The 24,769-nt window shown below is 35.4% G+C and overlaps 1 protein-coding gene across 1 annotated transcript in view; it reads right to left on the bottom strand.

Annotated features, from left to right (window-relative positions):
* Window positions 1–24,111, bottom strand: part of LOC111088506 — a 38,840-nt gene extending 14,729 nt beyond the window's left edge. The window contains exons 1-7 of the mRNA XM_022398849.1: window positions 24,046–24,111; window positions 11,014–11,342; window positions 10,135–10,282; window positions 8,866–8,943; window positions 8,119–8,267; window positions 1,139–1,315; window positions 542–665 (exon numbers count right to left, since the gene is read on the bottom strand). Of these exons, the coding sequence (XP_022254557.1) occupies window positions 542–665; window positions 1,139–1,315; window positions 8,119–8,267; window positions 8,866–8,943; window positions 10,135–10,282; window positions 11,014–11,342; window positions 24,046–24,088 (1,048 nt within the window). The 5' untranslated portion in view covers window positions 24,089–24,111. The remainder of the gene's footprint in view (window positions 1–541; window positions 666–1,138; window positions 1,316–8,118; window positions 8,268–8,865; window positions 8,944–10,134; window positions 10,283–11,013; window positions 11,343–24,045) is intronic.
* Window positions 24,112–24,769: the final 658 nt, after the last annotated feature.

The following is a 24,769-nucleotide window of genomic DNA, read 5'->3' as shown; positions in this document are numbered from 1 at the left end:
GTCATAATGTAGGATCTTCTTTTTAATAAGTTCTTAAAAATGTTGAAAAAAGAGAGGATGTTTGGCCTGGGGCCCATGCTGGCTCTCGATGCTCCTTTCACCAATTCCTCCATATCTTAAAAACATAAAAAGGAAAGGTGAAAGATTGAAGAAGGTATTCATTTGAGACATTGTGGGATGTGTCTTGAGATGCTTCCTTGAAGTGTCATGCATCTTTTTGATATCACCAACTTTTACGTAAGTAAGAATCAAGTGTAGGAAAATAGGGACATTATAACAGTTTTAAATTATCAGTCTCTTTAGTAGACTTGCACCTGTGGTGTTAAGCTGACTACCTGTCTCCACGACTCTTTCCTCTTCAAGTGACATTGGTTTCAAATAAAACAGCTTATGTATAAACATAAACTTCTATTAATAGCAATAACCTTCCTTCGTAATGTCCATGCACCATCAAATTTAAGTACAGTCATTAGAATACCTCTCTCTATATATATAAAAAAAGAGTTGGTAAAGATATTTTATATCAAATCTGGTTTATTACCTGAAGCATATGCTTTCTCAGACTGCATCATCATCAGCATCACTTGGTGTGTGATATTTGCAGGATAATTGACTTTAACAGGATTAGAACTGAACCACTGGCAATAGTGAAACTGGTCGCATACCTAAGATTTGTAGACTTTTATAAATCTCCCAGTACAGTAATGTTAAAAGTAGTTAGGTAGAGACTTTCAGTAAACCAACATAACACTGTCCTAGCTGCATGACTTAGCTAAAGAAGGTTCTAAGCTATATATCATGAAATATAATCCTATTTGCAAAGTTTAAAAATCTTCTTTTACCCTTTATTATTATTTTGTGAAAAGTCTTTTGGTTATAATATCTAAGTTCCAATATACATCAGCCATTGCTAGTGCCATTGGGTAGTGGGTACACATACCTCAAAGTTTTAAATATGGTTAAAACATTTTCTTCCATTAAAGAATAGAACACCTAGAACAGAAGTAAGACATTTTCCAAATATTATCTTCAAACAATGGTACGTCATTTGGTCCACAAAAAATTCAACAGACATTTACTTTTAATTAAGATATCAAAACATAGAAGGAGCTGTGACAAATATCAGGAGAATACCCACCTCAGCACCAAAGATGGATATATCACCCTCATACGAAGGTGGCCCAAAAAAGGTAAATATACTAGATTGTTGAGGCTGTGTAACAGGAACCCAGATTTCATTAGATTTTATGTACAGCTGATAAGTTAGAGGAGCTTTATCAAGAGGAACTGAACAACCATATACCCAACCAGTTGCCTGTGTATGGGACAAAAAAAAAATATCTGTATAATGACTAGATATTTCTACTTCACTTATAAATTCAAATTTCTAGTCATATTTATACACATATAAAAGCTTCCCACTATGTAACAAAAATACTGATCTAGCAAGTTATACTGGATATATAATTCAATAAAGTTGTCTTTTTTCTCATTATTTTTAGTCGTTGACCAAATCACACAAATTACATTTTTCTAAACTAAAAATATATTTCTGATAGATACCTCCCCTCACAAATAGCTTTTATTAACTTATACATACTGCTCTCTGTAGGCAAAAATGTTTGCTCGCCATTAGCCTTAATACTACCACCTACCCTCATGTGTATTCAAGTGAGACATCTGCATGATGTCATGCAAATGATCATGCAGCAACCCTCCACTAACGGTAGTACGATGCAATTCCTATTGTCACTAGCGCCCTCTCTTCTGTGCATCCCATAATCACTTCAAGATTGGATAGTACATACAAAAAACTACACCAGAAGTGGGGAGGTCATGTGAGAAATGTGAGAAGTGGTTAGTATCTATTGGAAATACATTTTCAGTTTAGGAAAATGTTAACTTCCAATATGATATCTTACTATCACTGACAAATAGCTAGAATCCCACATTGAGTTGGCAAGGGTCTGGTGAGAAGATGATCCCTCTTCAGAAAGTGCTCAAAGGAAGACCATGTGAATAGACAGAAGGCAACACCTCCGTGGAAGACCACACCCCCTTCTGAGCCAGGTATATTCTTTGTCCACGTGAAAATGTGTTGCAATAAAGGCAGAAACAAAGGATGGACTTCCCCCACATCATCATGTGTGCACATCCAACACAACCATCACCATATCCACCAGTAATCAACATCCGGGGAGATAGTAGGAAGGTGTACAGCAAAGTGGAAGTGCGTCTCTATTCCATGACCAAGCAGCATTGGGAATGGACCATCCAGTCTGCAGTAGGAGGTGAGTACCAGATTACACTCATGTGTGACACTAAGGGAGCCAAGGTGTAGAGTGGCTAGGGTGCATCAGACTGTAAATGGGAGGCAAACACCAGGCAAACTGTGATAGGGTTATCCATCCCATGGCAGGAAAGGGTATTCAACCTTTCACCTCAGATAAAGGAACTGGTAGTGAAGATTGGACTCTGCAGCAAAGATCTGCATCATTATCCATCTATCCATCAACATAACTGCTGAGAACAGACATCCAGGGGCAGTAAGAAGAGGGTGCCTTAGCTAGAGGGGAGAACTGCATGTTGGCAGAATGCATCGACCATCACCTGGTGGTACCTGAAATTGTACATCAGGTCTGCAGTAGGATGAGGATCAGTGCCATATACACCAGCAGAACACCACTGTCCTACTCTCAAATGAGTGGGAGTGAGCACACTCAGAAGGAAGCCTCCATAGTCCATCACTCCAGTGGCTAGCAACTGGTAAGTGGCAAGAGCTTCCATACTCCAATAGAAGAAGGGGGAAACAGTGTGGTGGAAAGACCGAAGAAACACTGTACCAGAGACAGTGCAAAATACCTCGACACCTTATACTGAAAAGCAGACCAATCCAGTGATCTATAATACACAGATCATCAAGGATGGACAGCAATCCCTGTTTGTGTACAGTCCAAGGCAAACATCTTTATGAAGAAAAATACTGTGAAGAATACCTGTAAGTAGTCTTGCAGAACATACCATTTCAACAACGGGTGTATTTGATACACAGGTCTTACAGTGTAGATTTAAGAATAAGTATATCTGATCAGGCAACATTTGCCACAAAGCAGGATCCTAAGACACGAAAAAAGCCCCTTTAAAGAAAATGAAGAAAAAAGTAGCACTTACTCACTCAAAGATACATCATGTAGCATAAATAGTGATGGAAGGAGGACAAAACTCCGTAGAAGAAGAAAATGCTTGGTGGTGGAGATAATGAGCAATAAAGGTATGGGGAGTAGTCCACAAACTGGCACTAATGATGTCCTCCAATGGATAATGGAAATGAGCAGCCAGGGACATGGTAAGGTGACAAATTAGATGGGAAGATACATGGAAAAGATGACAATCATCAGGAGAAAGGGAAAAATAAGCCAGGCAAATCAACTGGTGAATCCAACCCATAAGAGTAATGTGAAAAAGGTCACAGGACTGGGAAGGATTTCAAGGAATAAATAACCACAGAAAGAATCAAAGTATGCCACGTAACAGTGGAGAACCCAGAATGGGCAGAGGAGGTGACCAGGATCGAAATGGTCATAAAGATGTGATATAGAAGGAAGGGAGATAGGTGTGATGGCATAAATACCCTTCTGAGCGGCCGAAGTTTTGGGCACAAAAGAACAATTTGGGAAAAGGACCACAGAGGAACTGTAAAACAAGGTGTGGTGAACATCAATAGCGAACATACAAATGATGATGTCTGCAATCCAACAGGAGGAAAAGGATCTTCAATGAGTGGTGATATAAATAACAGGTCGATATGGGTTAAAAAGGAGGAAGGGTAAGGGCATGAAGGATGACACTGAGGTTCCAATCCGAGAAAGAGGCAGAGCAAGAAAGATTGGTGATGTGGAGAGAAGGAAACAAAAGGGACAAGACCAATGAAATGAAGACACAGGCACAATGTGTAAAATGAAACATGGCTTTCAAAGCTGAATGATATCTCCCAATGGAAGAGACTAAAAGGACCCTGTCAATGAGCCAGGTTAGAAAGGAAGTGATGTGGGGAAGGGTCAGACAAGATGGAGAATAACCACAATGTATGGACCAACTATGGTAGGTGTACCACTTTCTTTAGTACACTGCAATGGAGGAAGGATGGACAGAATTGAAATAGGTTTTATATATACATTTGAATAATCAAAAAATCATAAATTACTGTATTGATACCATAAAATTCCACTATAAATTATCAAGCTTAGTAACTAAGCTATATTTGGGTCTAAAAAATATACTATTTCGAGCAGACTAAAGACACAACCTATCTCCTTGAAATCTTGGTTCGAAAAAAACAAGATGGTGTCCAAAAACTTTAAAATGGCTGAGAAAGCCACTAGGGGGATTGGTTATTCACATGTCATATATTTATATGTATATTTATGGGACCGTTTCCAAAAAGTGAGTGGGGTTACTTCATTTCATTCAGTACAAGTGATATCTTGGCAAATAGAAAAGATAGGAGGTTCTTATTTTATATTCTAGCTTGTCAATATTGGTAATTTGAGTTCCTAATTCGTACAAAACTAAAGAATTTGTATTTTGATATCACAAACATCTAATTTGATTGGTTTGGTTTGTTCGGAATTTTGTGCAAAGCTACAAGAGGGTTATATGCACTAGCCGTCCCTTAAATTAGCAGTGAAAGACTAGAGGGAAGGCAGCTAGTCATCACCACTCACTGCCAACTCTTGAGCTACTCTTTTGCCAATGAATAGTGGAATTGACCAGCACATTATAAAGCCCCCATGGCTGAAAGGGTGAGCATGTTTGGTGGGACAGGGATTCGAACCTGCAACTCTCAGCTAGCGAGTCACGCTCCCTAACCACCTGGTCATGCCGGGCCTCATAATTTGAACCAATGCTGCATTCAACATACCAGGTGATACACAAAAATCAAGGTTTAGATGTGTTTCTTTTAAATTAAGAAAAGGTGCTATGGGCAGATAGTGCAAAGAGGAGGGATGCAAACAAACCCGAGACAAAAGAGCATACCAATTCCAAGATCCCAACAACAGATCAGCCGCATTTGCATAAGAGGAGAGGCATGCTAATGTGGAGAACAGGACATTCTGAGTTTCTACCAAAAACCCATCAGGGAAGCAATCCTTGGACTACAGATATAGGGAGGACAAGGAACAGAGAAGGGCAAACAGAGTGAGACAAATACGGTAAACCAAAGTATTGGGGCCTGATCCCCACAAAGGAACAAGCAACTCCAAATGCTGAGTCTAAATGGGGAAAGTGAGAATGATGATATGCCAGAGCATGGTCATATAGAGTATGTGGGTATCGAGGCGTACTGACACCTGAAGGTAACTGGTCGCCAAAATGACTTGCATGAACACCAATAACTGGAGAGAGAAGAAACACTAAATACTGACCCAATGGCTCATCACTGAGAAGGGCAGGAGTGGAATCATAGGAAATTGGAGATAAGGACAAAATATAACATACCTGATTGATTAAGTCTACAAATGGGAAAGGAGGCCTGGTCACCTCCCCCAAAATGACACATAACTGTGAGGCATAGGCAGAAGGGGGAAAAACTGTCCAAATCCTCACCGACATGAGCAGGCAAACCCTCGCATGGTATGTGAGGACAATCATCAGGTGACTCAAAAGACTGCATAAAATAAGCCAACTCCCAAAGAACCAAAGCCATTACTTACTGAGCAGATAAAGTTTGATCAGATGCTATTGAAGTGGCCAACAAATCAGCTGTAGTAGATACAGTAGCTGTGGTAGATGACACATGGAACTGTAAGTGCATAACCAGTGGAGTTGACTGGGAAAAGATTATTTTTCTCCAAACAGAATCTGTAAAACTGTAAAAGTTTGAAAAATTATGGCTGAAAGAAATATGCAGCTAAACAATAAACAGTAAACTTGATCAATGAAGTAAAAATTTAGTCTGAAAACATGAGCAAAAACACATCCTGCCAATTACGCTGCCAATCGAGAAGTGATTAAGGGCTGCACAGAAGAGAGGGTACTAGAGATGATTTGTGTCGTACTCCTATTGGTGGAATGTTGCTGCATGATAATTTGAATGATATCATGTAGATGTCTCATGTGAATACGTGAGGGTAGGTGGGGGTATCAAAGCTAGTGGCGAGCAAATATTTGCACTTATAGAGGGCAGTATAAGTCGAGAAAAGTTATTTGTTAGAGGAGGGAAGATATCATATTGGAAATCATCTTTTTTTAACAAACACAATTGAAAATGTGTTTTTTTAAATTACGACTTCAAAAATTAACTCTTTTTAACAAACTTAATTTAAAATGTGACAAACAGCTTTTTCATACTTATCAACCTTGACTCCAGATTACCAACTTTGATTTTTTCAATAGGTCTAAAGGATTATCAATTGAGGCTTATATATTCATGAAAAGATGAATATTTTAATCACTGGTGTTTGACACCAATCACCACAGCTAAAAACAATCCAGTAAACAGAACTAAGTACTCCATTTTTACAGTAAAACAAGCTTTAAGCAAGTACTTATCTGTTGAATCATGTTTTGTTAAATCACAAAGTTGTGCTTTTAGGTACTCTCTATTATCATCTTTGTTCTCAGCTGTTAATATGGATTCTTTGTTGGCATTACCAATAATTCCTCAGAGTACTTTGACATCTAAACCCTAGCAAAAAACAGTTGAATTCACTATCCAAGTGAAATATGTGGGGAGAGAGAGAAGGGAGCAATATGTTTAAGGTAAGTATTTATCTACAAAACACTTCAGAATATAATGAAGAGTATACATAAAATATTATCTCTCAGTCTCACTCACTATGCTGAGAAGCTAGTTAGTTTGGTGATGAACATGGTTATCCACTGTGAATTAAACAATTATTTTATGTGTTTGCTTCGCTTGTGTTTGTTTTTACTTTGTTGTTCACATTCCATTTATTTTTTACTGAACAGACCCTGTGTTTGTTAGATACTTTAAATTTATCTGTTGGGCATTAGTGTGCAGGAATATCACATTTTCATTTTAATAAAGATGAAATAAAAAAAAACAACATAAAAGTTCGACAACTAATAAATACACAACAAGAATAAAGTAACATTTCACCTTTGAAAACTGAGGAAATCATTTTGAGTTCCAGAATGATCAAAAATCCCAATCATTTTTCGTAGGGGGGGGGGGCAAAGGTAACTATGATGTGATTGACAAAGAAGCAGAATTATCTTCCACAGCAGCCCATTTCTTAGGGAGGAAGGAATGACACAGTTTGAGAAAGAGAGCCTTTGATAGAGCCTGGACGACATCAGTGATTTAGACAATAGATCCATGGTGGGCTGAAGCCAAGAACAGCTAGAAAAAAAAGCCTTCCAAGACAGGTACAAGAAATAACTTGATGCTAAGTCTTGAAAAGAAATAAGGCAAAGAGATGTGACATTGAAATACTCAACACAAGCCAAGATGGAACCCACAAGCTGAAATGTCAACCTGGTGGGGTTTACTCAGCTCAACAGCTAAATATAATCCTCATAATATACCATGATATTAATACTTTGTCAAAAGGTAAACTAATACAAGACAAAGGAAGTGAAAAAAAATTGAATTTAAGACAATGAAAATGAAAGTTAAAATATAAAAAAAACAAATTAGAATAGGAAAATTTAACAGAAAATTAGAGCCTCAATTAAAAAACAGAATTTGGCAAAAGACACCAACAATAAGCAGTCAGCAAAGACTGCTGGTTAAATATTCAGTTGCTGTTTGATGTTAGTTTTATTTCACAACAGAATGAGGAATTAATGATAGTTTTTGTTAAAGACTCTGATTAGCTGCTTATTAATGTCACAGAAGATGTCACGTGGGGGACCCAAAACCATCACTGTTTTTTCACATATGAAAGGTCTAGAAATATTTGTTTTGTTTAAAGAGATGGAACTTTGAGTTGCTTGAAGAATTTGGTATAATATTATGGTAGATGCATTTATTAAAAAAACAACAACAACATAAGTTCTTACAGTTGACAGTGGTATATGTTTTGGTGAAATAAGGATCTTCTGTTTGTGAAAATTAACAAGAGATGAAAGATAGTAAGTGATTAAACTTACCCAGTCAAATGCAGTATATGAATTGACTTTAACTTGACATAGAGAGACAGATGGCAGGGCATACAATGTTAGGTTATTCACACCACATCCTCCATGTTCATTACACACAGTCACTGTAACTTCATATAAACCATGGCCCACCAAAGTTCCTTGGAAGCATAAATTAAAAGGTAGTTGTTTTTGTGCTTGTGTAAATTTTTAGCGAACAAATAAATGTCTGTTCAATTTTGAAGTTATAAAACATTAAAAAAGTGCAAGAAAAATACAATAATGAATCTTCCAACAACACAATCTTGAGATAAACTACTGAGCAACTATTTTTTTTTATTTTCACAATGGCATTCTATTATTTGTATGCCATATTTATAGCAAAGCTTCAATGCATAATGATGATAAAAACTAGTTACAAAAGAAGCCATTTATGAAATTAATTAGTATTAAAGCTTTTTTATTTTCTAATAGTTTAGTCCTACTCTTTTTCTTAGAATGTTCATAACAGCCATTACCCATAAAAAATATACTGTTTTATATTTTCTGGAATGATGTCATTAAATCTGTTAGGCTTAGAGTGAAAATATTTATTTTTCTCATTATATAGGTTTCCAATATAAGATGTTGATCTTATTTTTATATAAAAAGTTTCATAGTTTTGAAATAACTTCACTTACTATTAAAACAAAAGTAGCTTGAAATGTCCCAAATCTGTCACAAGACATTTACACTAGTTCATATTTAAATTAAAATTACCTTCTGGTATGCAGAGTTCTGTCTTTCCGTGTCCTTTACCTTTGAGACCAACACTATAACTGTACGCAAGTGGATATGCTAAAAAGGTACAGAAGCAACAGAACTATTAAAATATAGTTTTACTTAAAGGTGTCCATATTGGATAATCTGAATCAAAGTCTTTTAGTTATCTCTAATCATACACATTACTTTCTTTGGATTGTTTTTATGTCAAGAGGAATACATCAAAAACTTACTAAAAACAGTTTAAAAATAAGTTGATAAATTCATTTTTATAGATCTATCACTTAATAAATAATTTTGAACTTACTGAAATGTTTATGTGACATTTGTTTTCTTTATTCTTAGAGCAAAGCCACATTGGGCTATCTATTGTGCCCACTGCAGAGAATCAAACACTTGATTTTAGCATTGTAAGTCTGTAAACTTACGTGACACTTCCAATAAAACATAACACTGACTAAATGAGAACTTAAACTTTCAACTACATCAGATCTCATCATCCCAGCTAGGTTGATGATAAAGCTGTCACACAGTAGAGCTTTATGCATATAAATGGCTTGTTACTAAATTCTGTTTGGTTAATGTAACTAAGTAAAACACTTGGAAAAGTAACTAAGACACAATTTTTTTATATATGTTTTATATTAAATATTTGTCTACCTATTAGCTAATTGACTAGTTACTAGTCTGTGCATCATCTTAAATAGTGTGAACTGATTTCTAAATGTAAGAAAATATTATTCAATTACAGAGTAGTTAGTTTTGTTTGTTTTGGATTTCGCGCAAAGCTACACGAGGGCTATCTGCGCTATCCGTCCCTAATTTAGCAATGTAAGACTAGAGGGAAGGCAACTAGTCATCACCACCCACTGCCAACTCTTGGGCTACTCTTTTACCAACGAATAGTGGGATTGACCATCACATTATAATGCCCCCATGGCTGAAAGGGCGACATGTTTGGTGTGTCGGTGATTCGAACTCGCGACCCACAGATTGCGAATCGAGCGCCCTAACCACCTGGCCATCCCGGGACGGAGTAGTTTGTATGATTCACTATAACATAAAGACCAATGTTGATCAGTATACTTCTGTCTATCATATTTACACTGTCACATGGAATAGAGAAAGTTAGCCTATATTTTTAAAAAACAATCTAAACTAGTTTTGTCAATACACTTTGTGCAGTAACATTCTTAACAACAGTTAACTTTATAGACATGTTTATCTAGAAGATTAATGACTATCAAAGACAATGTGGGCATCTACCTATAACATTCCAAGAAACATTGTATATAGGTATCTTGTATGAAGTGACTGTGGCTTCTACTTTCACAGCAACTCCAGCATGAACATTGAAACGACTAAAGGTTGACAACACAGGTCTTCCATGGACGGTTACTGAATGAATGACTACCTACACAATAATGAGTGTACACAAACGTTAATTTTTAAGAGTTAGTTCTAGAAAATATTCTTTATTTTACTACAACAATGTGACAAAAACACTTTCTGTCTGTATTGATTGATTGTACAAGTAAAAAATAATTTTATATTTCCTTCACAGGTAATATACCATACATATAAATATATTCATATACTAAAGGCAAAAAAACCAACAATCTACAATTGTGAATGAAAATTTCATATTTTTTCTTATGTCTTCTTCAATTATATCTCTAACTGCAATCAAATCTTCAACTTTGTTTTCAACAATAATAAAGGCTACTTTATTCATTCACCCTCAAAATGATTTAGTAAATCACATATAGTTCAAAACTAGATTTACTACCTGTTGACAATGCATATTAAACACTAACATTTTAAAATGAAAATGAGTTTTTCCATCAATTGAAAATACCTGAACTCTTTATACAATAGTATAATTATGACACGGCATCTATAACCTATATTTAACATGTATAAAATGATTAGATTGTAAAATTAACTGTAGATGAACCCAACTTCTAAACATTATATTCTGTGTTATTGAATGAAGCTTATTTTAAGGTGACTTAAGAGCTTCTTTCTTTTTATCTATTCAATGAAAGAAAATAAAAGTAGATTATGTGTGGTGACTGCATGTCATAAATCTTCAATTATTCATTTACAAAGTATCAGTTAGAAGATATTTCCATCAACTTTCACCTGAGGGATATTTCCATCAACTGCAGAGACTGCAACTGTAGAAACTTCACTCCTCTGTGAATTATTGGAGGCAGTAAACACTTGAAGGCCGATATTTAGTTTCTCTCCTGACTTCAAAAGTTGAGAATCTATTTCAAGCATTGGTTGGTTTTGTATATTTCTTGGAATAAGCAGGCTGCTGTTAGACATATCCTTATGATTAAAACATGGCTGTCTGTCATCAGTGTGGCAGCTCCACTGATAAACCAATGACAACAGTCCATGACTAGAGCCTGATCCATCAAACTGTAAAAGTCCACTCTGTGTTCCCACAACTCGGGATGAAGATCCTGCAAAAGAAAGTATTGGAACTTTGTAACCAAGGGTGTTTTTCTAAACTATAATGTGCTTTACATAAATCAAATTCTGATAAAAAGGTTTTATCAACAGTTACTTTAGTTTCTATTAAACCAATAATTATACATTTTCTCTATGAATAAACTCTGTTAAATATTGTTTTATTTCTATAAAATATGTTCAGTAAAAACTTACTGTACTTTTGATAAGATCAGATACTGTAAACAACCTACTGTTCTTTTTATAGGACAAAGTTCTGTTAATAATCACTGTACTTTTTTCAAGCCACATTCTACCAACAATTTTACCTTGCTTTGTAAAGCAACAAATTCTAAAAATAATTGTGGTGATTTCTATAAAGATTGTTCATCAATATTTACTGTTCTCTCTAAGAAAGAAATAATCAATAAATATTGTTTTTTCCTTAAGATCAGGTTCTGTAAACAGTTACTGTATATTCTACAAAAACAATATTTATGAATAATTACTATACTTTCTTTGTGATAAAGTACTCTCCAGACTTGTTGTACCTCTGATATGATTAATTCTGCCAAAACATAATGTGCTTTCTAGGTTTTGTCAATATTTACAGAGCTTTCTGTAGGATCAACTTCTGTCATACTTATAGAGCTTTCTGTTATGGGTCCATGATATGCTATGTATGCTATTGAATAACAGTCTAACAATAAGTAACACATCTAATTTGTTAATCTATTTACACAAAAAGAACACCTGCTTAATTACAACTAGCTTTAGCTAGATAGGAAGTACTGAAAAAGGATAAAAACGTCTAGCTGACATCAGGTACCACTAAAACATGTCTAGTACAGTAAGCTTTAATTTGTTTGATTGAGTTCTCAGCAATCTATCTAATCTATTTACACAAAAAGAACACTTGCTTAATTCCAACTAGCTCTAGCTAGATAGGAAGTACTGAAAAAGGATAAAAACGTCTGGCTGACATCAGGTACCACTTAAACATTATCTAGTACAGTAAGCTTTAATTTGTTTGATTGAGTTCTCAGCAATCTATTTAATCTATTTTCACAAAAAAACACGTGCTTAATTACAACTAGCTCTAGCTAGATAGGAAGTACTGAAAAAAAGGATAAAAACGTCTGGCTGACATCAGGTACCACTTAAACATTATCTAGTACAGTAAGCTTTAATTTGTTTGATTGAGTTCTCAGCAATCGATTCTCCAGTTTTTTCCAGCCTATATATACTCTAAAATGTAAACATATTAATCATTTCAATGTGTTTTTTCAAAAGCTTATAATGCTTTTACACTCAAAAGTTGTTACCTGTTTTTTTGTCATGTTGATGATCAGTAATTAAGTATTTAATATTTCTTATAATACTCAATTTTCATGATCCTTTAAGCCTTTCCACTTTGCTGCTTAACATGTTCCATGTTAAAATTTTTTGTACAAAACCAAGCCTCCAAGTATTTGTACTTGTCGACTACCTCAATAGACTGACCCTTGTATGTCCACTTATCTTCTTTATGAAATACCATCATCTTTGATTTTTCCAGTTTAATACTCAGATAATTTTTTTTCACATGCTTTAGCCACCTCTCTCATGTTGTTTATATGGTCAGGTAGCGCAACAATGTCATCCGTGTATTTAAGATGTTATTTTTTTTATTTCCAATAACAGTTTCTCCAACATTCCTTGTGATTCGTTCATCTTCCCAATCATTGATAAAAATACTAAATAACACTGGGCTTAACAGGCATCCTTGTCTCACTCCTTTTGAAGTCCAAAACATATCCGATCATCCTCTTGGTGAAGTGATGATGTTCCTTGTTTCATTATAAATACTTTTGATCATCCTGTACATTCTTCCTCTAATCCCCATTTTCCAGATCTTTTCACACAACTTCTTCCTATTAATCTTATCAAAAGCTGTTCTAAAGTCAATAAACCATCTGTACAACCTTCCTCCCATTCATTATAACTTATTTTGGATTAATGTATTCAACACAAAAATGTTGTCTCATATCTAAATTTTTCCTGAATTCTGCTTGGTTTTCCTTAATTAGCCTTTCTTTTTCAACCCAGTCCACAAGCCATGTGGTCACCATTTGTTGGCCAAAATCTTGTTCAGTGTTAAGTAATGTCAATCCTCTATAATTTTTTTGGTTGCCTTTCTCGTCAGTCTTGTAGATCGGGCAGATTAATCAATCCTTCCAACTTTCAGGGCAGGACCCACTCTTCCAGGTTTCATTGAGTAGTTGCAAAAGACCCTCTCTCATTTCTCACATAAGTGCCTTATAGAATTCATTGATTTCCATGTTCTCACCCAGCAACTTGCCATTCTTCAGTTTCTTAATTGACTTTGTCAATTCTTCTTGTTTGAATTCAGCATCCAGTTTGTTATTTTCAAATGGTAACACTTCATGTTGGAATTCTCACCACCAGTTATTGATACTTGTCTCTTCTCCTGCTAATAATTGCACAAAGTATTTTCTTCATTGGTGTGTAGTTATTTCAACCTCTTGCTTCTTAAGAAGGTTGCTATCTGAACTTATTAACATATTGCCAGAAGAGAATAATGTTCTTGCTCTTCTTGATTTTCTTCCAAATCTTTTCTTACTTCCGATTTTGCATTTCTCAATGTCTCTTCATGAGGTTACTTCTTGCCATAATATAGTGGGTCCTATCAACTTCTTTTCTTGTCCTCCTAAATTGTCTCAGTAATCTTCTCTCCAGTTTCTTCCTCTGATGATATTTGCTATCCTTGTAATGCTTCCTTTTAGTCTAATTTCCTTGGTGCTCTTCTTAAAAATTTAATTGAGGACCAGGATTCTCCTTTCTTTGTCTTTCTCATCTTTCATTTTCCACCAATCACATTCCAGGTTAGCTACAAATTATTGTATTTTAGTTGGGTTCCACTTATAGTGCCACTGAGTCATAAGGATCTCTTCTTTCTCATGTCCCATTTCATCTTTCAACATCCCTTCAATTGGTAGATGGTCAGATTAGATTTTTTCAACAATATACATTCTCATAATATCATTTTGTGTGTCATTCTTCACAATGACGTAGTCAATGACCGAGTCTCTTCCATATCCAACATAGGTGGGCTTCCCTTCTTAGTCACCTTTGACTAGTCCACATAAATTTACACATCCTTAATTGTTGTAGCAATGCATTAGTTTTCCCCCTCAGTATAGGAGATTTCATCTTCAGAATTTCTAGTTTGGGTCCATTCCTCTTCTAATTCTTCGATCTCCAAATTAATTTGATGTTCATTACTAGTTCTTGCATTGAAGTCTCGATTTAAATTAGAATGTTCATCATCCATACAATTGTTGTCCAAGTCCTTAGAAAGTTTGTCTGAAGTTTCTTCAATCCCAAGATTTTTATACACATTAATCCTATAACCCTTGGTACCATTTAAAATCCCTTTCTGCACATGCCACAAAATGTTAGAGTTATCTTTAAAATTTCATTCAACCACTTTACTATCAACATATTTTAATGAAATTAGCATTATCAACTATGTTTTGATTCAAAATCTTATATTATTTAAGTTTTTATTCCTTTATTTCAAAAGAAACTGCTAAAAGAATAATTAAAAATTTCACATTTGCTCTCACTTGAAGTGCAAGTTATACAAGAAATGACTATAGTCAAAACGTCTTTCTTGTTGGCAATAAACTACATGTACATACAGTTTGTTTACTAGTAACTTGATACAAATTCATAGAACTGGTTTGCCCACTTGCAAAGTAGAAGCTAGGTTGCTTAGCAACTGTTTTAAGTTGAATGGCATACTTAAAACCAATAGAATGAGTAGTTTCACCCTTTAAAGGTCGTTTATCCTTACACAACACATATGGTATAGATTTATTTTCAGTGTCATTATAATGACATGGTTGAGAGTAGGTTATGTAGAATTTGGCAATTTTTTCTCACCTTATATGTATTAGTTTGATAGACAGATTGCATTTAGGTTTTACTTTTATATTTTAGTTAATTATGTACTATTTGTAAGTTTTAATTATTTTTTAAATTATTCTATACTTTGAATAACTAAAACAGCTTTGAGACATTTATGAGAGCAAAAAATATTATGTCAGAGGGGCTAAACCTAACAGTTTAAATTAACATTGCCTACAGGCACTTGTTGATGTGTGTCGACATAAATAATCAAACATAGAGAACAGGAGAGGAAGACAAAACATTAAAAATTATTTATATGTGAAAACATAAAGAGTGAAATTACACATGTCAATTGTTGAAAATGTCATTAAAATAATCAACAAAGATTTAAAAGGTATGTACACATTTCTCTTTCTTAATTTTAAACATTTCACTGCACTGTACGTTAATGATAATAATTAGAGTTAGTAATGTTGTAAAGAAAATGGCAAATAAAATACATTTACCCTAAAAAACTTTGATATTCATTTAGGTAAAAATTAGTATTTTTATACTCAACATGAAAATCACTTTGTAGGAGAACTATTCAGAGTCCATGTGCAAATAATTACAATAGATAATGAATTTTTATTAAATAAGTAGAAATGTATTATTTTTCTGAAAGTACATACTTTTAGGAACATTCTTGTCAAATCGTACACAATTTCATCCACTGGTTTTATTTTTGGAATGAAATATGATGAGAGTAACATTACCTAATAAAAATTTAGTACTCGATAGTCACATGATTAATTGTTTTCAACTTGTTGCATTTGTGGGAATTTCTTATTGTAAGTCCTAACTTCCATGACTTGGAGGCGATTAATGAAGACAGTTTCTTAGCAATACCAACCAGTTGTCCACCTGTGGCTCTTCATTGAGTTTTCTCTTTAACAGCTTCCTTAAAATAACATTCATATCTATCTTTAAGTGGTTTTTGCCTATGTTGATTCCCATTTCTTCTCAACCCATATTTGAACTAAGAGAATAATATCAAGTCATACAGTCCCAAAAATTACCATTTTTGTTATAAAGTCCCACCACATTCTACAAAAGTTATTTTCTCATTTTATCCCATGTTAAAGTCTAAGTTCCCTTGTTCCTGCTGTATCATTTTGAGGGTCTTTTTCTAGTTTCTTCCAAGACTTCAATCAGTTTTTTGAGTATCTATTCATTGGCGAGTGGCCTATACTTTCCCTACATCTTCTTCTGACTTCTCCTTATGCATTAAACTCTCTGTCCTTCCCTCTTCAGTGGGTTCTCCTTTACTCCACTTCCACCATTACCTATCTACACACACAGTTTTCATTATCTCAACTTTGTTTTAATTCTTTTTCCTCTTGCATCCTTGGCCATCTGATGTAACATCATTTGGATATTCGTTTCTGGTGCATAATCTTCATCTAAAAATAGGGTTTCCCTTTCAGCTTTCCTCTTGAAGTCAATAATTTTTCCTTTTATCTTCATTCATTAAATTTAAATGTGATTGGTCTTTCTTTTCCTTGCATTTTCTTTCCTTCTCTATATGCATGTCCCAAATTGTATATTTTAATCTTCATTTTCTCTTCCAATGTTTGCTTTACTAATTGTTCATGTTGCTCCCAAGATTCTTGGTCAGGTTCTCATATTTTTCGACTTTACTTTTAGCCATATTATTTCCTTCTTCATGCTTGCAATATTTTCATCTATCATAATTAAATGAAGGGTAGTTCAAAACGGTCTTTTTTTTTAAAAAAAGCTACAAATAGGAAGATTAGTCTCATGTGACAATAATCAGTTAGATGACTGTAACTCAGTAGCAAGTCCAACGATTACCGGAGTAGCAAGTTCCATTAAACACCTAGCTCTAGTCTTAACTGAAGCTAGCTTGTCTGTCTTTTTATAATTTTGTCCTATGTTGTCTCTAGGATAAAGCATAAAGAAATAAGAGACTGTTTGTCCTATAAACTTCCTATTTAATCTTGTTAACTTCAAAAAGAACACCTTTTCCTCTTCTTTTCTCAAGAGAAAATACGTTAAGAGATATTAAGCCATTCCAATAAGATAACCTTTCTATCCTTGCAATTATTCTAGGAAATCTTCTCTGAACCCTTTCCAAGAAGTCAATACCTTTTCTTAGATAAGGTAACCAAAATTATACACAATGTTCCAAGTGAGGCTTAAATAGTGATTTATATAGAGATAATTATCTCATCACCTCAGTGTATTTATTAATAAATACATTCTAAAATTATTTTATCTTTACTATTAGCAACAGAACACATAATAAAATAAGATGGACCATAACAGATCCAATTCTTTGCGTGAAATTTAATAATCTAACCATTAATGAATACAGGACAAAAATCAATGGACCAATACTCTAGTAATTTAAAATAACATTACCTCTAAATGCAATTAACAAACAAGAAGATTGATTCTTTAGTGTAAAAGAGTAACTCCAAAGCATTGCTTTTCTTTGGAGGTGAATTTTTCACATCATGCTTTATTCCTTCACATTTTATTATGATTTCAGAATTAAAATATTAAAAATATATGCAAATAGCACTATTTTAAGGACACAAATTTTCTTTTTGGTTTGCTTTAACTGGTATTACAAACAGTACTTCACATAAGGTTAAGTGTGTGTTTGCAATCAGCATGAATATGAAGCCCATGTAATACTCACCTATACTTATTTTGCATTTAATATTAATAAAAATCATTAATTTAACAAGTGTATTCAATGCTAACAAAGTTAATATTTTCCTACCCTGAAAATATATTTCCAATAGATACCTCTACTCACAGTTACAGCTATTCTCAATTTGACTGCCCTCTGATGCACAAATTTCATTTGACACTTGCCTTGAACTCCCACCTAATTCTACATGTATACCACATGGTTCTGCTATAATTAAGCATGCCAATTAGCATGCGACAACCCTCTACCAACAGGAGTGCAACACACCCTTCTATCGCAGCTGACCCCCTCTATGCAAAATCAATGCTTCGAGATTAGGAACAGAAAACAACACTGGAAGTGGGGAGGATGGGTGAGAAATGTGAGAGGAAGTAAGTATCTATCGGAAATATATTTTCAGTGTAGGAAAATATTAATGCCTGTGCTGAACTCAAACATGCATTAAAAACAAATCCTATAACTTCCACATCAAGAAGAATGTCTGCAGTTGCAGTTGAGTACTCCAAAAAGAACATTACGTAACATCAAAGGATTAGCTTTGTAAATAAGGACTACACTTCCAAGTTCAGAAAGCAATACTGCAAACATAAACACAATTACTTCAACATGCTAAAAAACTGCCTGAGTATTCTAGAAATGGTATAATACGATAAAATAAATAACAAGGTAACGTGCATTATATTGTAAGTATTATTAAAGCTAAAATCCCACACTGAGTAAGTGGAGGGACTGGTGTAAAATTACCTAGATGAGCACCCTTCAGAAGCATCTGAGGAACAATTAAGGAGTGTGCCACCTCTATGTAGAAGAAAAAAAACAGTGGGAAATCACACTATATCTGAACCAGGTATACTCTTTGTCCAAGTGGAGCCAACTGTTGTTGTGTAGCAATCAAAGGGTGGAACAAATGATCCATCCCAAATCCAAATGGAAGAGGAATATGTACAGAGTAGCTAGTGCACATCAGACCATAATCGGGAGGCCAACTCCAGTCCAGACCAGTGGCGCTAGGAGAAACTCAACCAGCCCCTGGCAGGAAAGTAGAAATGCAATGTGGTGGGACAATTCCAGTCCAAAACTAATTGGCATTGAGGATGTAACATCCAGTCTCCAGTATGATGAAGTTCGCAGCCTACTCAAATGTAAGGACATATGTTGGCTGGTCCAGCTCCAACGAAAACCAGTTTCCCAGCTGCAAAATATATGGAAAAAATTCAGTCCAGACCAGCAACATGTAGAAAAAAAACATCAGACCAGTGGCAGAAGGATAGTCACACCTTCTACAGAGGCAGAATGCCACCACCATACTCTCAACTGAGTGGAACTGTGCACACTCAGAAGGATTCCTCCATGATCCATGAGGAAAAACCTGAAAGCAGTCATGTGGAACACCACATCTCAACAGTGATTGTGATAGACCTTATAGATCACATGGTGCAGATTTTGGATATCAGTATACCTGGATAGGCACCACTCACCACAGAGTGGAATCCATAACATGTAAAGTACCCACTCAGACTTGTACCAATGTGTGGAAAATGGCTACAGGGGGAAGACAATATACAGCTGAGCAGAAAACTGACAGATAATGCAAGTAGCATGACACCAAGGTGTGGGGAATGGTTCACATGCCAGCCTGGATAATATCTTCCAAAGAACGTTGGAAATGAGCAGCCAATAGCATTAGGAGATGACAGATCAGATGGGATGATACACAGAACAATTGGCCAAAATCAAGAGAAAGGGAGGAACATGTAATACAGATAACCTTAAAACCCAACCAGTAAGGGTGATAGGAGAAATATCACAAGAAATGGACAAATTCCAATAGATAAATAAATAGGAGCAAGAGCCACGGAAGAGTGCTGTGCATGACACATAACACCATAAAGTATGGACTTGATAGAGGAAACTATCTGGATCAGAGTGGGAGTAAATGTGGGATATGGTAGGAATGGAAGTAGCTGTAGAGAAAAACACGACAAAAAAGGGAAAATGAAGGGAGATGAAAGGACCAACCTATAGCCCACAATGGCTGAAAAGGGCAGACCCTTGTCAAACAACCATGTAAAAACAGATATATGAAGAAGGGGGAGAATCCATGCCAGATAGACTAATGACAGAATATTCTCCACTTATGTTGATACACGGACATGGATGAGGAATGGGCAGTGTGAGACAACAGGGATGCTACACATGTGGATAGTCCCAAACCCCTTCCAAAGTGCTGGACAAAAGTTATGAGTGATCCTGGAGTGTGGGAATGGAGGGATGAAGCACTTCTGAGTGAGGTTGCTGGAGAAGGGACCAGGAGAGAGGGAGAGGTAAAGGAGGTTGTTACTGGAGAAGGAGCAGGGATGGAAATTACATTTGAGCCAGCCAGAAAGGAGCCATCAGAATGACCAGACACAGAATGAATTAGATGAGAGAAATCAATCATGGTAGAGAATGAATGCTAGGGTATGCATAAATGAAAGGTCCTTCCAATCCTGGCTGAATGAATCCATGGTCAAAGCCAAAAGATATGGAAATGGAGACTAAAAGAGAGGAAGCTTAGAATTCAAATTACAGACAAATGCACCCAGTTAAGAAGTATCCAACTGAGAACATAGCCATCAGAATACTGTGGGTCGAGAGACTACTCTGTAGCTAGAATCTTGTTGGGACAAAAAAGATGATCCACAAAAAGACAGAGGGCACCTGGTATGTGACAAGCCAGCATACAAATTTGATGGCTGTGAGCCCAGAAGAGGAGATCTAGAGTGCAGGAACATAAGGAGTGGAATTGAGTGTCCCTTGACTGGGAAGTTGATGGAAAGAATCAGAACTGTAGAGATGACAAAAATGAACCATTGCCTGAGGAACAGTAAAGAGAACCAAAATTTTCATATAAAGACCTAACTTCTTCTGAGACAAATGGCCTGAGATCTCCTGTGTAATGCAACATGCACCCCATCCTGACAATGAGGCATCTGTGAAGACGTGGCAATCTGGATTGGAGGAAAAGAGAAGAAGGCTGGGCTTGACTGAGATGCAACTTGAAAAACATCCCCAGATGAACAAGATATTGAGTGGGGTGGATAACAGACTTCTCCACCTAGATAAACCAAACCACCCAATCAACTTCTCTGAGGAAGACTCTGCAAAGGATGGAGCTAGAAGGAACCAGTTGTTCATAAAAAGATGGAAACTGAGCCCATGAGAATGAAAGAATTGAGCAAATGACTGAACCACCCGACAGAAAGTATAGGGTGTCAATCTAGCCTGAAAGGAAGAGCTCCGAACAGAAAAACATGATCCTCGTGAACAAAATGTAGAAGGTGACGTGAAGCCCAAGTAATAGGGATGTGAATCTTATCATCCAAAGCCCTGGAAGAAAGGCCCATCTGAGAGATAATTAGTATTCCATTGTGAACCAAGGCATGTTAAGTAAGCGATTCAAATGGGAGAAGTCAATCACAGGACACCAATCCTCAGTCTTCTTGGGAGGACAAAAAAAAGTCAAGAAAAGAACCTTGGAAGCAGCAAAGAAACCTGTCTGATGGCACCCTTGATGAGAAGGATATGAAATGCTTCTGTGAGATGCTGGCAGGAAAAGGGATTATAAGGGGGAAGGAAATGAACAAAGGATAAAGTGGGAGGTGTGTGGAAAAGGAGGGAGAATCCTTCTGACAAAACTTACATGATCCAATGGTTGGTGGTAAAAGTCTCCCACACTTCTGAAAAATGAGTGAGCCTGGCTCCCACAGGACCTGAATCCATAGAATAGTCATCAGTAATGCTGATGTCATATAGAGCATCGGTGAACAATGATATTTTGTGTAGATGTAGCCCAGAAAGGAGGAACTGGTAAAGGAAAGGAAAGAGGAGGTTGGGACAACGAGATGTAAGGGAAGATAGGGGAGAGTGCAATCTAGCAGATTCAACATAAGAATTCAAGGTGTCTAAAAGCCCACCAGAGATCAGAGGTCTCTGAAAAGAGGCTAATCAAAGATATCACAAGGAAGTTGGGGTGGGGGGGGGTGAACATGTGTCAACAAAGCCTCCCAACCTAAAAGATCCCAGCAACATAGGAGCCAAGTGTGGAGGGAAAATGGAAAACAAAGACAATCTAGACAAATTGGTGAGTGGAAAGGTATTAGCTTCTGTCGAAAAACTCTAGGGATAACGACTAAAAGCCCTGGATTACAGGTCAGTGGATGACAAATAACAAAGAAGTATTGTTATCCATCGAAAAAGGATTTGCTGAGTGATGATATGCAAGTGAACAAGCCTCTGCAGTACATGGAAGGGGGGCATGGCATACTAACTCCCGTATGGAATTGATCAGCAAAATGTTCTGTATGGGATCAGATAACACGGGTGACAAAGACAAAACATAACATATTGTGATATAAAGTTTAAAAATGGTGACTGAAGTCTAGGTGCTTCAACAGGTTGAAAATGTGTCTGCACAACAAAGGAATAGGAGGGTGGGGCAGCTGTCCAACTCCATACTGTCCTGATCGAAGTCTTCAGGTAATAGCAGAATTGCTTGTAGACTGGGAGAGCTCTCAGCTTGCATGAAAGAAGCCATCTCCCAATGGACTACAGCCAACACTTTCTCTGATGATAATGCCACACCTGCAACCGTTGTTACAGGCTGTTAAATCGCAGTACTGTTAGTTGCCATTGTAGTTGTAATAATAAATTTTGAATTACCAGTAATTGAGTAAGAAATATAAATTACCATCAACTAAAGAAATCCAACTTGATAGTGGATTATAAAGAATACTTCTAAATGTGAAAATTAGTAAAGGAATATTCTTCAAATGCACTAAAGAAAAACAAAATATCTGAAATCAAGCACTAGGTTTTAACACTGTTGTGCCAAATCGAGAAGTGAAGATTGGGTTCAACTGCATAGAGGGAGTCAGCTGCAATAGGAGGGTGTGTTGCACAACTATTGGTTGAGGGCTGTCACATGTTAATTTGCATGTTTAAACACAGCAGAACCATGTGGTATATATGTAGAATTAGGTGGGAATTCAAGGCTAGTAGCAAGTGAAAATTTTCACACCAGAGGGCAGTCAAATCGAGAATAGCTGTAACTGTGAGAAGAGGTAAGTGATTGTATAGGAAATATTTTTATGTCATACTTAATTTAAAGAAATGTTTACTTAAATTATCTGTCAGTCATTATGGAAAAAGTTAACCACAAAATAAGTATAGTATGTAGATTTTACAAAAGCAATTATAAATTGTTCACATACAGAAGTTTTAAACTATAGCAAACCCCTACTAAAATTACTTTGCATAAAAGCCTGAAACTATAACTAAACTCTAGTTAACTTATCTTGAATTGAACCCTTTGAATGTGACCAACCTCATACAGAAGCCTAGAACTGTAATAGAACTCCTATAATTACCTTGTATAGAAACCTTGAACTGTGATAAAATACATCCAGAGTAATTTGTATTTACTGTAAAGATACTATGACTATCTATCATCATCCCTAATTTTGAACTACTGACCAAAGAGAAGGCAGTTAGTCAGTAGCAGTCTACTACCCATCATCCATACTAACAAACTGATGGTCCCTCTAATAATGAACCTATAGTTTAAAGTGTTGAGAATATTTCGTGGTATAACACAGACATTTTCCCAGGTTTCCAGCTTCGAAATCCAATCACAGGGCTAAATCACACCCTAAAACTAAAGGTTTCTCATAAAGAAGCTTTACGTAGTAACAGAAGTCTACTACACTGCCATGCACGAAACTTTTGAACTATAACAGGACTATTCTACAATTACTTTGTATATAAGCTGTGAACAGTGAAAAAAGTAAAAGAACTATCTCTTATAGAAATTTTAATACAATTACTTCATATAGAACCTTTGAATTGTGGCAAACTTTATTCAAATTACTTATTACGTAAGCTTTCGTCTTAGACAAAGCTCTCTTAAACTTACCTTGTGTTATCTTTCAACTGTGAAAAGTATCATTTAAAAGTACCTTGTACTAAATTCAATTGTGACAAGACTATGCTAAAATTACCTTGTACTGGATTGACCTATGACACAATTTCAATACAATTACCCTGTATAGAAGCTTTTAACTGGTATGCAGTGGTCACCAGCATAGCTGAGGAAGTGGTAAACTCAGTTGAATTTTCATCCAGAAAACATTGTACAGTAAATTGGACTTTCTGATTCTCTGCAAAAATTAATATTTTTAATGTTTACACTACATAGTTCTTCTAACAGAAATTAGATGAATAAAATCAAGCTTTATAATATCATCTTTGTGTTTAATAGTCAGCACACTTTGTGTCAGTTGTACTCAAATGCAACTATTTCCAATTATGTTTACTAATATCAAATTTAATTTTCTTTTACTATAATACCATGGGAAAGAAAACCAAAAGATCAAAATGTGTTCAAAACAAAGAAACATGAGCATTTTATTTAAGATGGAAAACAAATACAAAACAATGAATATAGATTGTTAAAGTCTAATTAATTATACATTTTGAAGTAATGTTACATAAGTAATAACTGTTCAAAAAAGGGTCTTCATTAGTTATAATTGTTTACTAAAATTAATTCCCTTAGACTTTAAACTAAACACAATACATTACCCTAAGTAGTTTATATTACATATAATCTCACAATGAAATCGTCAACTCCTAATAACAGGAAACAAATATGTCACAAATGTAACTATGAATTTTCACCGTATGACAACTTATATTTAATAAACCAGTATGTGCCATCATTGAACTTATTACTCCTTTTTTGATTACACTTAATTATCTATACAA

Source organism: Limulus polyphemus, unplaced genomic scaffold (genome assembly GCF_000517525.1).
Source record: "Limulus polyphemus unplaced genomic scaffold, Limulus_polyphemus-2.1.2 Scaffold3906, whole genome shotgun sequence".
NCBI lineage: Eukaryota > Metazoa > Arthropoda > Merostomata > Xiphosura > Limulidae > Limulus > Limulus polyphemus.
This window is presented reverse-complemented; position numbering and strand designations above follow the sequence as displayed.